The 13,528-nt window shown below is 36.0% G+C and overlaps 1 protein-coding gene across 2 annotated transcripts in view; it reads right to left on the bottom strand.

Annotated features, from left to right (window-relative positions):
• The window catches only part of LOC150093995 (glucosaminyl-phosphatidylinositol-acyltransferase PIGW-like), an 81,226-nt gene that overhangs the window by 43,552 nt on the left and 24,146 nt on the right, over positions 1-13,528 (bottom strand). For both annotated transcript variants that reach the window (XM_090412901.1, XM_090412902.1), the window contains exons 3-4: positions 13,256-13,474; positions 9,699-9,941 (exon numbers count right to left, since the gene is read on the bottom strand). In XM_090412901.1, coding sequence (XP_090269027.1) covers positions 9,699-9,941; positions 13,256-13,474 — 462 coding nt within the window. The remainder of the gene's footprint in view (positions 1-9,698; positions 9,942-13,255; positions 13,475-13,528) is intronic.

Raw genomic sequence — 13,528 nt, 5'->3', positions numbered from 1 at the left:
ACACCATATAACTGCAACGTATTGAATAGCTTCTCTCTTTGCACCTTGTCATATGCCTTCTCCAAATCGACAAAACTTAAATACAGATCTTTGTTATATTCCCATGCTTTCTCGACTATTTGTCGTAAAGTGAAGATCTGATCCTGACAGCCTCTGTTTGGCTTGAATCCAGCTTGTTCTTCACCAAGCTTTTCTTCCACAATTCTTCTCAACCATTTCTCAAGTATACTTGCATAGATCTTGCCAGGAACACTCAGTAGGGAAATACCTCTGTAATTCTCACATTCAGTTTTATTTCCCTTTTTATATATGGGTACTATGAGACCTCTACTCCAATCATCGGGAATTCGTCCCTCTGTCCAGGCTTTCTGAACTATGCAGTGCAGTGCAGCCACTGTAAGACTTTTATACCACCATACTTCAGCATTTCTGGTCGAAATAAGAGTCAAAGCTGTATAACTGAGAGGAGACTTCCACATAGCCTTTAAAGGAATGCGGAGAACCGACCAGGGCTTCTGACCTAATGTCCAATCCTCACCTTCTCGTGGTGCACCTTGTTGAGTATCTACTTGGATACTGAACGAACGAGGATGGGCTGGCAATTTGGGATTTAGCCGACCAAATTGTATTCTTATTGGTTAAACCAAAATTAAAACTTATGGTACGACATGACAAAATTTCATGCCGGCTGGCGCGTCACCCGGTTAAACAAGGGCCCCGTTGTTTTCGCCAGGGCGAACAGCGAAAAGTCAGCTACTGGAACAAATCTGAAAACAAACACCAACTCAACATCACCAGAGTTAAAGATCGGTACTATCAACGTAAGAAGCCTGAATGGCAAAGAAATGGAGCTAGCTGAGGAATTAGATAAGTACCAGATCGACATAATCGGGGTGACTGAAACAAAAAAGACCAAAACTGGTGAGATCTTTCTGAGCAATAAATACAAAATGTTATATTAAGGCAATGACAATCAAGGAAAAGAAGGAGTAGCCATAGTATTCAACACAAAATACGAGGCTAATCTTCTTGAATGGCAGGCAGTCTCAAGTAATGTGGGCAAATATGAGAATGGGGAACTGGACGATTAGACTTATTTGTGCCTATGGTCCCACAGAAGGTTCTACTAAGGTAGAAGAGGAGAAATTTTTGAGGCTTTAGAAAAAGCGACTGACACAATGAAAAATGAAAAGTTGGTCCTTGTTGGGGATCAAAATAGCAGAGAAGGAAATGATTGTGAGACATACAAAAATATTTTGGGAAAATTTGGAGAAAAGAGCAAAGCTAATAATAATGGCAAATATTTGTTGGATTTCTGCTCAGGACATGGACTGGTTATTAATAACACCATGTTCCAACATAAAAATGTGCACAAATTCACATGGAGAGAAGAGGCTAGGAATAAGAAAATTCTCATTGACTATGTTATTGTTGATAGTGATGTTTTCTTCCTGCTGCAGGACACCAGAGTGTGCAGAGGATTTGAAATCGAAGTGATCACTATTTAGTCTTGAACAGGATAAAATTGAATTTCATATTGAAAAGAATAACATGTAAGAAAGTTTTAAAGCGAATAAAAGTTGAGCAGCTCTCAGATGTGAACTGTAGACTAAAATACACAAAGATTATTGAAGAAAAAATGAAAGAGTTTGAGAACAGGAATCAAACCTTGGAGATTCAGTGGCAAACTCTGAAGAAAACATTGATTGATTCTGCCAGAGAGGCAGGTGGTGAGGTTGTCTGTAAGGATAAAAAAATCAGAACTCCCTGGTGGACACAGAAAGTTAAAGAGTCAGTGAAGGAAAAGAAGAAAGCATATCAAAAGTTCCTGTCAAATAAGTCAGCTTGTGCTCTTAGAGAATGCTAAACACCGTGTAAAACTAGCTAAACAAAAGTCATGGGAGGACTTTGGCAAGAATATAGATAATAAATATCAAGAAGGTGGCAAAATATTCTGGAGGTTGTTGAAGAAGCTTAGGAATGGAGGAAAGTGTGCTGTAAAAGGAGTTAGAGATGATAAAGGTGACATGAAAACGGGAGAAAAAGATATCCTTGAAGTATGGAGTAATTACTTTGAAAAACTTCTAAATGAAACAAGCAGTGATGACAGTACAGTGCTAAAAAACACTGACCAGGCATGCAGTCAGGAATACATATCCATACTTGAAGTAGAAAAAGCCATCAAAGGCTTGAAATGTGGAAAGGCAGCAGGAGTAGATGATATTCGACCGGAAATGCTGAAGTAGGGTGGTATAAGGGTCTTACAGTGGCTGCACTGCATAGTTCAGAAAGCCTGGACAGAGGGACGAATTCCCGATGATTGGAGTAGAGCTCTCATAGTACCCATATATAAAAACGGAAATAAAACTGAATGTGAGAATTACAGAGGATTTCCCTACTGAGTGTTCCTGGCAAAATCTATGCAAGTATACTTGAGAAACAGTTGAGAAGAATTGTGGAAGAAAAGCTTGGTGAAGAACAAGCTGGATTCAGGCCAAATAGAGGCCGTCAGGATCAGATCTTCACTTTACGACAAATAGTCGAAAAAGCATGGGAATAAAACAAAGATCTATATTTAAGTTTTGTCGATCTCGAAAAGGCATATATGTCAAGGTGCCAAGAGAGAAGCTATTCAATACACTACAGTTATATGGTGTCAATGGGGCATTATATCAAGCAATACTTAGTCTTTATTTGAGTTGTAAGTCAGCAGCTAGAATTGAAAGAAGTACAGGAAGATGGTTTAATGTTAAATCTGGTGTGAGACAAGGATGTACATTATCCCTTCTGTTATTCATTATCTATATGGATCACATTATGAAGGAAAGTGGTATTAAACATGATATCACAATTGGAGATGTTAATGTCAGCTCTTTGCTTTATACAGATGATGTTATACTTCTAAATAAATCCGCTACAAGTCTGCAAGATTCTCTGACTAAATTGAATAGCTGTTGTAATAGATATGGTATGAAGGTCAGCAATAAAAAGACAAAGACAATGAAAATAGGCAGAATCATTGAAAATATCAACTGTGTTGTGAACGGAGAACCTGTGGAACAAGTAAAACATTTCAGCTATTTAGGCACGATTTTTACTGAAGATGGTAAATTAAATATAGAAATAGACAACAGAATCAGCAAAGCTGGTATGGTGGGAAGTCAATTGAATAAATTCATATGGAATAAGAGAGAAATTAGTCGGAACACTAAATTAGCTGTATACAAGACAGTGTTCAAACCAGTTTTAACTTATGGATCTGAGAGCTGAGTCAGAAGTAAAACACTTGACCAAAGACTAGAGACCCCAGATATCAGAGTCCTGAGAAAGATTAGAGGCGTGAACAGATGGCATCAATGGCAATATCATATTAAAAACGATTATATTAGAAAAGAACTTGACATTGTCAGCATCCAAGAATGCGTTAGCAGAGCTAATCTCAGGTGGTATGGTCATTTAAACAGAATGGGTGAGGAAAGATTAGCAAAACAAGTGTTCTCTGCCAGGTTGGCAGCAAAACGATCCAGGGGAAGACCAAGATATAGGTGGATTGATACGGTACAAAGTGCCTTAGACGATAGAAATATAAGATCTGATAATTTTGGAGTCTTGACAAGTAACAGGCTAATTTGGAGGAAAATTGTAGATAGGAAATTAATAATGATGTAAATTTTTCATGTAGTACTATCATATCCTGTACCCCCCTTGAGGGTACATAGCAGGAATTTGATGATGATGATGATATCATCTACTCCTGCTGCCTTTCCACATTTCAATCCTTTGATGGCTTTTTCTACTTCAAGTATGGATATGTATTCCTGAAATTAATAATGATGTAAATTTTTCATGTAGTACTATCATATCCTGTACACCCCTTGAGTGTACATAGCAGGAATTTGATGATGATGATGATGTTGATATCATCTACTCCTGCTGCCTTTCCACATTTCAATCCTTTGATGGCTTTTTCTACTTCAAGTATGGATATGTATTCCTGACTGCATGCCTGGTCAGTGTTTTTTAGCACTGTGCTGTCATCACTGCTTGTTTCATTTAGTAGTTTTTCAAAGTAATTACTCCATACTTCAACGATATCTTTTTCTCCCGTTTTCATGTCACCTTTATCATCTCTAACTCCTTTTACAGCACTCTTTCCTCCATTCCTAAGCTTCTTCAAAAAACTTCAGAATATTTTGCCACCTTCTTGATATTTATTATTTATATTCTTGCCAAAGTCCTCCCATGACTTTTGTTTAGCTAGTTTTACACACTGTTTAGCTTTCTTACATTTGTCTCTGTATTCTGTAAGGGTAAAAGCTGACTTATTTGCCAGGAACTTTTGATATGCTTTCTTCTTTTCCTTCACTGCCTCTTTAACTTCCTGTGTCCACCATGGAGTTCTGATTTTTCTATCCTTGCACACAACCTCACCACATACCTCTCTGGCAGAATCAATCAATGTTTTCTTCAGAGTTTGCCACTGAATCTCCAAGGTTTGATTCCTGTTCTCAAACTGTTTCATTTTTTCTTCAATAATCTTTGCGTATTTTAGTCTACAGTTCACATCTGAGAGCTGCTCAACTTTTATTCGCTTTAAAACTTTCTTACATGTTATTCTTTTCAATATGAAATTCAATTTTATCCTGTTCAAGACTAAATAGTGATCACTTCCGATTTCAAATCCTCTGTACATTCTGGTGTCCTGCACCAGGGAGAAAACATCGCTATCAACAATAATATAGCCAATGAAACTTTTCTTATTTCTTGCCTCTTCTCTCCATGTGAATTTGTGCACAATTTTATGTTGGAACATGGTATTAGTAATAACCAGTCCATGTCCTGAGCAGAAATCCAACAGATATTTGCCATTATTATTAGCTTTGCTCTTTTCTCCATATTTTCCCAGAATATTTTTGTATGTCTCACAATCATTTCCTACTCTGCTATTTAGATCCCCAACAAGGACCAACTTTTCCTTTTTCATTGTGTCAGTTGCTTTTTCTAAAGCCTCAAAAAATTTCTTCACTTCTACCTTAGTGGAACCTTCTGTGGGACCATAGGCACAAATAAGTCTCATTGTCCAGGTCCCCATTCTCATATTTTGCCCACATTACTCTACTTGAGACTGACTGCCATTCAAGAAGATTAGCCTCGTATTTTGTGTTGAATACTATGGCTACTCCTTCTTTTCCTTGATTGTCATTGCCTGAATATAACATTTTGTATTTATTGCTCAGAAAGATCTCACCAGTTTTGGTCTTTTCTGTTTCAATCACCCCTATTATGTCGATCTGGTACTTATCTAATTCCTCAGCTAGCTCCATTTCTTTGCCATTCAGGCTTCTTACGTTGATAGTACCGATCTTTAACTCTGGTGATGTTGAGTTGGGGTTTGTTTTCAGATTTGTTCCAGTAGCTGACTTTTTGCTGTTTGCTCTGGTTTCCTGGCGAAAACAACGGGGGCTTGTTTAACCAGGCGATGCGCCAGCCGGCATGAAATTTTATCATGTTGTACCATCATTTTTTATTTTACTTTAACCAATAAGAATACAATTTGGTCGGCTAAATCCCAAATTGCAAGCCCATCCTCGTTCGTTCAGTATCAAAGTATATACCCAACAGGGTGCACCACAAGGAGGTGAGGATTGGACATTAGGTCAGAAGCCCTGGTCGGTTCTCCGCATTCCTTTAAAGGCTATGTGGAGGTCTCCTCTCAGTTATACAGCTTTGACCCTTAAGCTCAGATATACAAGTGAACATATATCACATGCAAAACTTTGCTTTGATTTCTTAGGAAAAGGATTAAAACCAAGTATAAAATTTCTTGTATCTTTAACGTATAATATGCCCAAGGTAAAAAAACTTTCTACATCTTTCTCTCATCCAGAGATTTTTATTAAGAAGGTCAAGCACCTTTTGTCTACTTATATATGAGATATATATATGACTTCTGCATTACTTCAACCTTGGTATCTCTCCCAGGTCTGGTGCCCACTGAAGAGACCTCAATAAAGGTCGAAACCGGTCTGGGTAGTGACCCTTCCCATTATGCATTACATTATACATACTAAGGCAAGTGATATGAAGTTATCAGCCTCTATATACAAGTAGCTCAGAAGTAAATATATATCACGATTTACTTGGGAAAAGGATTAAAACCAATCATAAAATTTCTTGGTATCTTTAAGATATATATATAAAGAAATTAAGAGAGTACATACAGTACTAGCTTGTCAACAGAAGCTCTTAATTTTATTTTATTTGGAAAATGATAAAAGGACTATTTTTTTTAGCCAAGCAATGGTAAATAAGAGTTTGTACAATGAAACCACCTCATCAGGAAGAGGGGGGGGGGAATACTATCTTGTAATCTTAACCTATTCAACAAGCAGTTGTAGAATCACACAGTATACCCAAATGAGACAATCCTATGAAGTGTCATATTGCACTTTTCTAATTGGTTTCTAACAATCAGTATAAAGATTAAGGGAAAGTCAAGAATTTTTTATATGAGTAGTGGTGAATGATTTTCTAGGCAATTTGCAGAGGATTTGGCTGACTGAATCTGTGTAAATTTTCTATTTATTATTATTATTATTATTGCTTTAAACTGATTTAATGTGTCTGCATTCATAACACACTCAGGCAATGCATTCCACTCACCAACCACCGTCCATGCAAAGAACCGAACCTGCTCCTCACTCCTCTGCTCACACCCTCTTTATACAGTTTTAAGTGATTTTCTACTCCCATTCTATGAAAAATCTCTTCCATGTCAACCTGATAACAACCCCTGACTAGCCTATATGTCTCAACCATATCTCTCCCCCCTTCCCTCTTCCTCCTATTCATAAGGCTCTGTAACTTACATTCTCTCAATCTGTCCTGGTGCTCCACATTCCAAAGACACTGACCACCTTTGTGAATCTTCTCTGGACCCTTTCCAACATATCCTCGTCACCATGAAAACCCAGTGACCAAATCTATGTACAATAATCCATATGAGGCCTGATTAAGGCCTTATACAATGGCATCATAACCTCTCTATTTCTCCATGTCAGGTTAACATTTCTTGCAAATATTAACATATTGCCGGAAGGCAAAGATTATTGTTTTCTTTTTCAATGGGAGGAACTATATTTGAGGACACTGAATGTTTAAATATACCAGCTTTCTTTTAGACTATTACAAACTCAACAATGCAAAATTCAAAGAACCCAGTCATTTATACTACTCTTTTTTTTTTTTTTTTCAGTGACAAATGATTCTCATAGTATAGACAAGATCCTACTCAATAAGAAGGATACTAAAAATCAGAGAGTAGGAAATGTTGGCTTCACTAAATAAGGCTTTGGCTAGGACACAAACACTGGAATTACTATGTGCAAATTTGGTTATTAGAATTTCATGAAGATGAGAAAACTGTGAAGAGAATTCAAAAGTCGATAACAAAAGTAATACAAAGGACTACAAAATGGAAAATATGAGGACATATGAAGGAATGTAATATTCAGTGCTTTGGAAACAAGAAAAAAAAGGAAGTGATATGTTCAAAGGAGATTACTACATGTATACTGGAGAAATCATCCAACAGGTACAATTAGGGAAGAGAATAAAAATTCAGGAAACACTTTGCAAGTTTATAAATATATATATATAGTGAGAAATACAGCATCATGTAGATTTCTGCATAGAGAACAAGTAGCATGTAGTGCTAAAAAAAAGCAATGAGAACATAGACTGTAGAGAAGTTAAAGGTATCATTTGATCTTAAGAAGGTTTACTGGTACTAATAATTGTGTCCTTCCACTCCCACCAATAACAGTACAAATAAGAGTAAATCTATTCCCCATCTAGAGATGTTTGGATGAAAAGATAATCAAAATATTCATAAATACAATCTATACTTCACTTTATTATTTTTATATTGCATGGGAATCTCCATAAAGTTCAAAGACTCATTGCAGAAGACCCACATTATCTAAATAATATCTACATTGAATATACTGACTGACAAAGCACCCATAAAAAAATGCTGGCAATTCATATGATCCACCTATTCTTCAATCAAAAAATGTAAGCCCTCCCTCATTAACTATACTCAGACTCGATTTCCAGGGATGACCTCTTGCTCTGTCCCCTTTAGTCAAGTGTTGATATATTTCCTCTGCATCAATCATGTAAAATTATTCTAATAACATTTTCTATCATATCACATCTTTTCTCTCTGTCACCCAGCTCTGCAACCCAGAAATCTTTAATATATCATCATAGGGAGCATTTAACAGAGCATTCACTATCTTGGTCACTTACCTCTGGATTCTCTCCACTACTCCCTCTTCCTCAAGCAACTCAAATGACTAGACAGTGTAGTAATCCAGATGTGGCAGCATCAAGACCTTTAAAAAAAAAAAATTATAACTTCCTTTTCTCTACTTCTTAGTGTGATCTTCAATAACCAAATAATCCTATAAGCTACCCTGGCCACCTTTATAATGTTCTCTGAACTCTCAACCCCTCCCTCCCTAAATTAAAAAAAAAAAAACATAACTTCATTTGTTTCCTGGAGTGAGTGCAGTTTCATCAGTGTTGTACAGTTTGTAATCTTTTCATCCCAAAATACATAACTTTACATTTTCCACATTAAACTGACACTCAATATCTGTTGCTCATAGAGTTAACATATTTAAATCATCCTGCAAGCTCTAAATAGCCTGGATTAACTATTATACTACCCAATTTTGCACTGCCATGTGAATTGTAGATTGCAGGTCAACTGTAGATATTTAAGTATCCAAATATTATTAGAGGATAAATGAAGGTGTTTGAAAACAATAATCAGAATGTGGAAATTCAGTGGCAGACACTGAAAAAAACATTGATTCAGTCAAAGAGGCATCTGGAGAATTCACCTGTAAGAATAGAAAACGCAGAACTATATGTGAACTGAAGAAGTTAAAAAAAAAGGAATCCTGGAAAATAATAAAGAATATCAAGGAATATCATTCCTTGCAAGTCAGCCTGAGCTCTGAGAGAATACAGAGAAAATTGAAAGAAAGCATAGCTATTTGTAAAAGTAGCTAATCAACAGACTTGGGAAGACTTTGCTAAGAATGCTGAACATAAATATCAGGATGGTGGCAAAATGTTCTTCTGGGAAGTATTGAAAAAACCTTAGAGATGGAGTAGAGAGTACTGTAAAAGGAATCAAAGATGATAAAGCTAGCATAAAAACAAAAGATAACCTAGATGTTTGAAAGACTGCTAAATAAACAAGAGGTAAACAGAAGAGTAGTATATTCCGCTCCCTCCTCCAAAAAATCAGAGGGGTCAGAACCCCCCTTTCGAGTCTTCAAAATTCGAGTCATCAGAATTCAAGGAGAACCGGCCTACCAGTCCAGAACTCAGGGGGGCAGAGCCCCCTAGTATATATATATATAACAACTTATAAATGGTGTTTTGAGGATAACCACTGTAGATAAATTGATTATATAATAATTAAATTCCTCTCTCTTTTCTGCCATCATTTCTTTCTCAAGATACATACTGCTCTTTAGAGTACAGATAATGATGAATTTTTATTAATCAAAATTTGAAATTGTAAATTAAGGAATTGTCAGTTAAGATTACGTCATATTAAAATATTTAATTATGAATATATTTAAATAAAGAGCCAATGGGCTTCATGAATATACTACCTGTTGCTATAAGCAACTCCTCTTCCATATGGAGAAAGAACACCATCCATCACAACAAAGAGTCCAACTCCTGTATCCATGAGTGACCATCCATAAATTTCACACTTGGCTAGTCGACGAGGAAATATTGTGAAATCTACAGCTAGTATGCAAATAGCAGTAGCAGTCAACATATGACTTCGTACTTCCATTAAAAAGGAAACATTATTTTTATCAAATGGAACAGGAAACTCTAGAATAGATCTGAAGAAAATGTTTGATGTCATTTAAATGTATGAACTGTTAACATTCTAAAATTTCTAAATTAAAAAATATTATCACATCAAATAGGTATAAATTAAAACAATGAAACTAACATAGTAGCCACAGTAAAAGGTAAATACAACAATCAGTTTACTATTTAAAAACAGTTGCTGCATGCTAGAGAAATACCGAATAATATTAAAAAAAAAAAAAATTGAATGCCTTTTTTAAAGAAAGTTGGGAAGCCCATTTACACCAGCCTAACCTGAACTGGAATGATTCTAATCCCCCCCCCCCCCCCACCTCAAAAAAAAGTTTGGAGATTTCCAAATTGATGGTTCCTGTCTTCAGTTCTTCTAAACGTTGGGTTTATTCTTCTTCTCCTTTCTTCTAGATGATGAGTTGGAGTTTGTTACTGGAACTGACATGCCACTGTTCACCATGGTTCATTAATGAAAACAGTAGGGACCTTGTTTTTAACTGGGCAATGTCCCAGCCGGATTGAAATCTCATCATGGTGTACTATCATATGTATTTGTAGTTTAAGCCAATAGAGAGTAGAATAGCATTCCTGATTACCCTACATATCATTACACCATCAGCAAATAGCTGTATGTTGCCTATCAAATCCTTCCCAATATCATTAATGCACAGATTGAATAACAGTGGACCAAGTATTGATCTTTGTGGCACACCACTGTTTTTTTTTTATGCAACAGTCTTCCATGCTATATTCTGTCACAAGCCTTACCAAATTCCAAAAGTATCATGGTGAGTCCATTTCCCTTGTCTAGTTCAACAGTAATATTACTATAGAATGTGAGCAAGTTGCTAAAACATGACCTTCCCTTTGTAAACCCATGCTGTTCATTGCAAATTAGAGATTCACTGTCAACCCACTTCTGAATGCGAGCCCTAACCAATTTTTTCCAAAATCTTCACCAGCACTACTGATATACTGATTTGGTCGATAGTTGGATACATCAGTCTTTGCACCACCCTTGTGCAATGGGATTACCATACATTCTTTCCATTCTTGCAGAATCTCCCTGTTCTGAGACTTAAATTATAGAGCCTGGTCAAACGAATAGCCAGTTCAGCTGAATCCTCTTTTAGCACCAATGCTGATATCTCATCAGTCCATATTGCTGAATTCTTATTCAGTTTGTGCAACAGCTCTAATTACCTGCTCTTCATACATCTGAGTTTCTTCATTCAACGAAGAGGTAGCAGTAAGCTAAATGTTGCATAAAACAGGTTGATAGCTTTTAGCAATGGGCACTCATTAGTTAAACATCCTCTTCTACATCTATCATCCTCACACCATCTGCATTCAGAAGAGTTATTCTTTCATATTCTTTTATTTGTAGCATATTGATATAATTTTCGTGGGTTGTCTTTAGCTTGCAGAGACTTTCTTTTCATACTCAGACTTAGCTTTCCATACAATATTTGTGACTATTCTAGCCTAATGCTTATAATTTTCATAATGATGTCATTCCTTATACACACAGTATTCCTTCCACATCATCCATTTTTACGAATCTCTTGCTTAATAAGATTACACATCCATCTGACTACTGTCATATTTATTCTTCAAACTCTCAGAACACATTCTGATATTGCATCATTTAAGTATTTTTTTAAATGTTTCCCATGCACTGTTGATATTCTTCCCATCGAGCAACTGATACCATTCTGCTGAATTCAGTATACATCTCAGTTGGTCATAATTCCTTGCTTTGTAGTTCAGCATGTAACCTTTTCTAAATGGAACATTCATAAATTTAGCCACTTCTCAAGTGAATACCGCATGATCACTGTCACCAAATGGAGGGCAGAATAGTTATGTTTTTAAATGAAATACTCTCTGACACTATAATTCAGTTTCACATTCTTTTCATGAGATTTTACTGCTACCCAATCAATATTTGAATAATTCAACCAATTGGGATAATTTTGCACCCATCGTCTCTATTTGGTGATGCATTGCTTTATCACTAGCAACCAATCCACCAGGTCTTTAACAACACCCCACTATGTAATTGATCTTATTTGATTCCACCTCACACCAGATGGCTTGAAACTCACTACCACATACAATACCGTTACTAGTACTAAAATCATAGGTCTCAACAATAACTGGATTCAAGTCATCCAATATCATTAGCAGCATGTCCCCTCCTCTTCTATCCTATCTATCCTTCCTAAAAATACTGTACTCTTTACACTCAATACCAGTTAGTATGTCTGATTCTGATAGCCAGGTCTCACTAATGCCTACAATCTGAGGTCCCAACATAACTAAAGCAACAAACTCTACCTCTTTGTTTCCAATACTCCTAGCATTCATGTACAGACATAATAATCTATCTGCATGTTCTTTTGTATACTTGTTGCTCTCATGCTCATATTCTCACTATTCCTCCCATTATAATTTAGATTCCCTGTGTGTTAAGTCTCATATTAGTTTTTCAAGACTCCTGATACCAAATGCATTCAGGTGTAGGCTGTCCCTCTTATACCAATCTAATCTTCCCTTCTACACAGTCTACACATCAAATTGTTTGCAATCATAACCCTTCTTCACAATTCATTTTTATCATATCGAGGTAATATACTTCCCATGATGAGTCCTCGGCCTCCTTGGAGGTGTCAGGAATAATAATAATACTGACTATTTTCATTTTCCACTCTTGCCTCTTCCAACAACCCTTTCATGTCCTCTCTCATAATGAATTTATCACTAGTTAAGTTGTTAGTACCTACTGCAATTATGATCTTGTTTACTTTTATCTTCTGTTTTTGAATTGCTTGTGTTATATTTTTAATTATTGCTCCTGAAAAGCTAGAAGTTATAACCCACTCATCAACAGCATGTTTTATGATAAGAGTCGGCAACGCCCCCCCCCCCTAAAGAAAAGGAAAAAACACTAGAAATTTTCAAAAAATCTTTTCCTAATTCACTTTTTTATTTATATTTTGTTGTGTCTTCTATTTCTATACTACTTATGGATTAGCAATCATTGCAGATGCTCAGTCAGGTCATATGCAATGGGTAGTGTGTATTCTCAAATTGTCTACTCAACCCCCCCCCCCCCCAAGATTAAATCCTGAGCACACTACTGATCACCAGTAGATTAAGAGAGCACTTCAAAAATGTAGAAAAGAAATAAGTTTTTTTTATCTTCTTATTTTGTACAGTGGGTTTAAGATCTTGCTAATCCCCCCCCCCAATGATGACAATTCAATGCAATTTTTCAAAAGCAAATAAATAAAACTATTATTTAAATATTTGTGACATTAAGACTTACCTATATGCAAATTTATTTTTATAAGCCACTTGTTCATTAAGTTTTGGTTCAATGGAAAGATTTTGATTCCCACACAATTTGGAATTATATTCAATCCAGATTACTAAGCAACTAAGTGAAATAAGAATTAGTAGTAAAAGGAATACATGACTGCTACCCACAGTTACTGCTAGCAACAATGGCAGAATTAGAACACAAATCTCCAAACATATTTCATATCTAAAAGGGGGGAAAAATAATTAGAAATACTAGTTTATGATAACACATTGTAAT

The sequence above is a fragment of the Typopeltis vanoorti genome, chromosome 23 (genome assembly GCF_054136105.1).
Source record: "Typopeltis vanoorti isolate ZY-2024b chromosome 23, IOZ_Tvanoo_1.0, whole genome shotgun sequence".
NCBI lineage: Eukaryota > Metazoa > Arthropoda > Arachnida > Uropygi > Thelyphonidae > Typopeltis > Typopeltis vanoorti.
The sequence above is the reverse complement of the archived record's forward strand: the minus strand, read 5'-3'. Positions and strand labels throughout refer to the sequence as shown.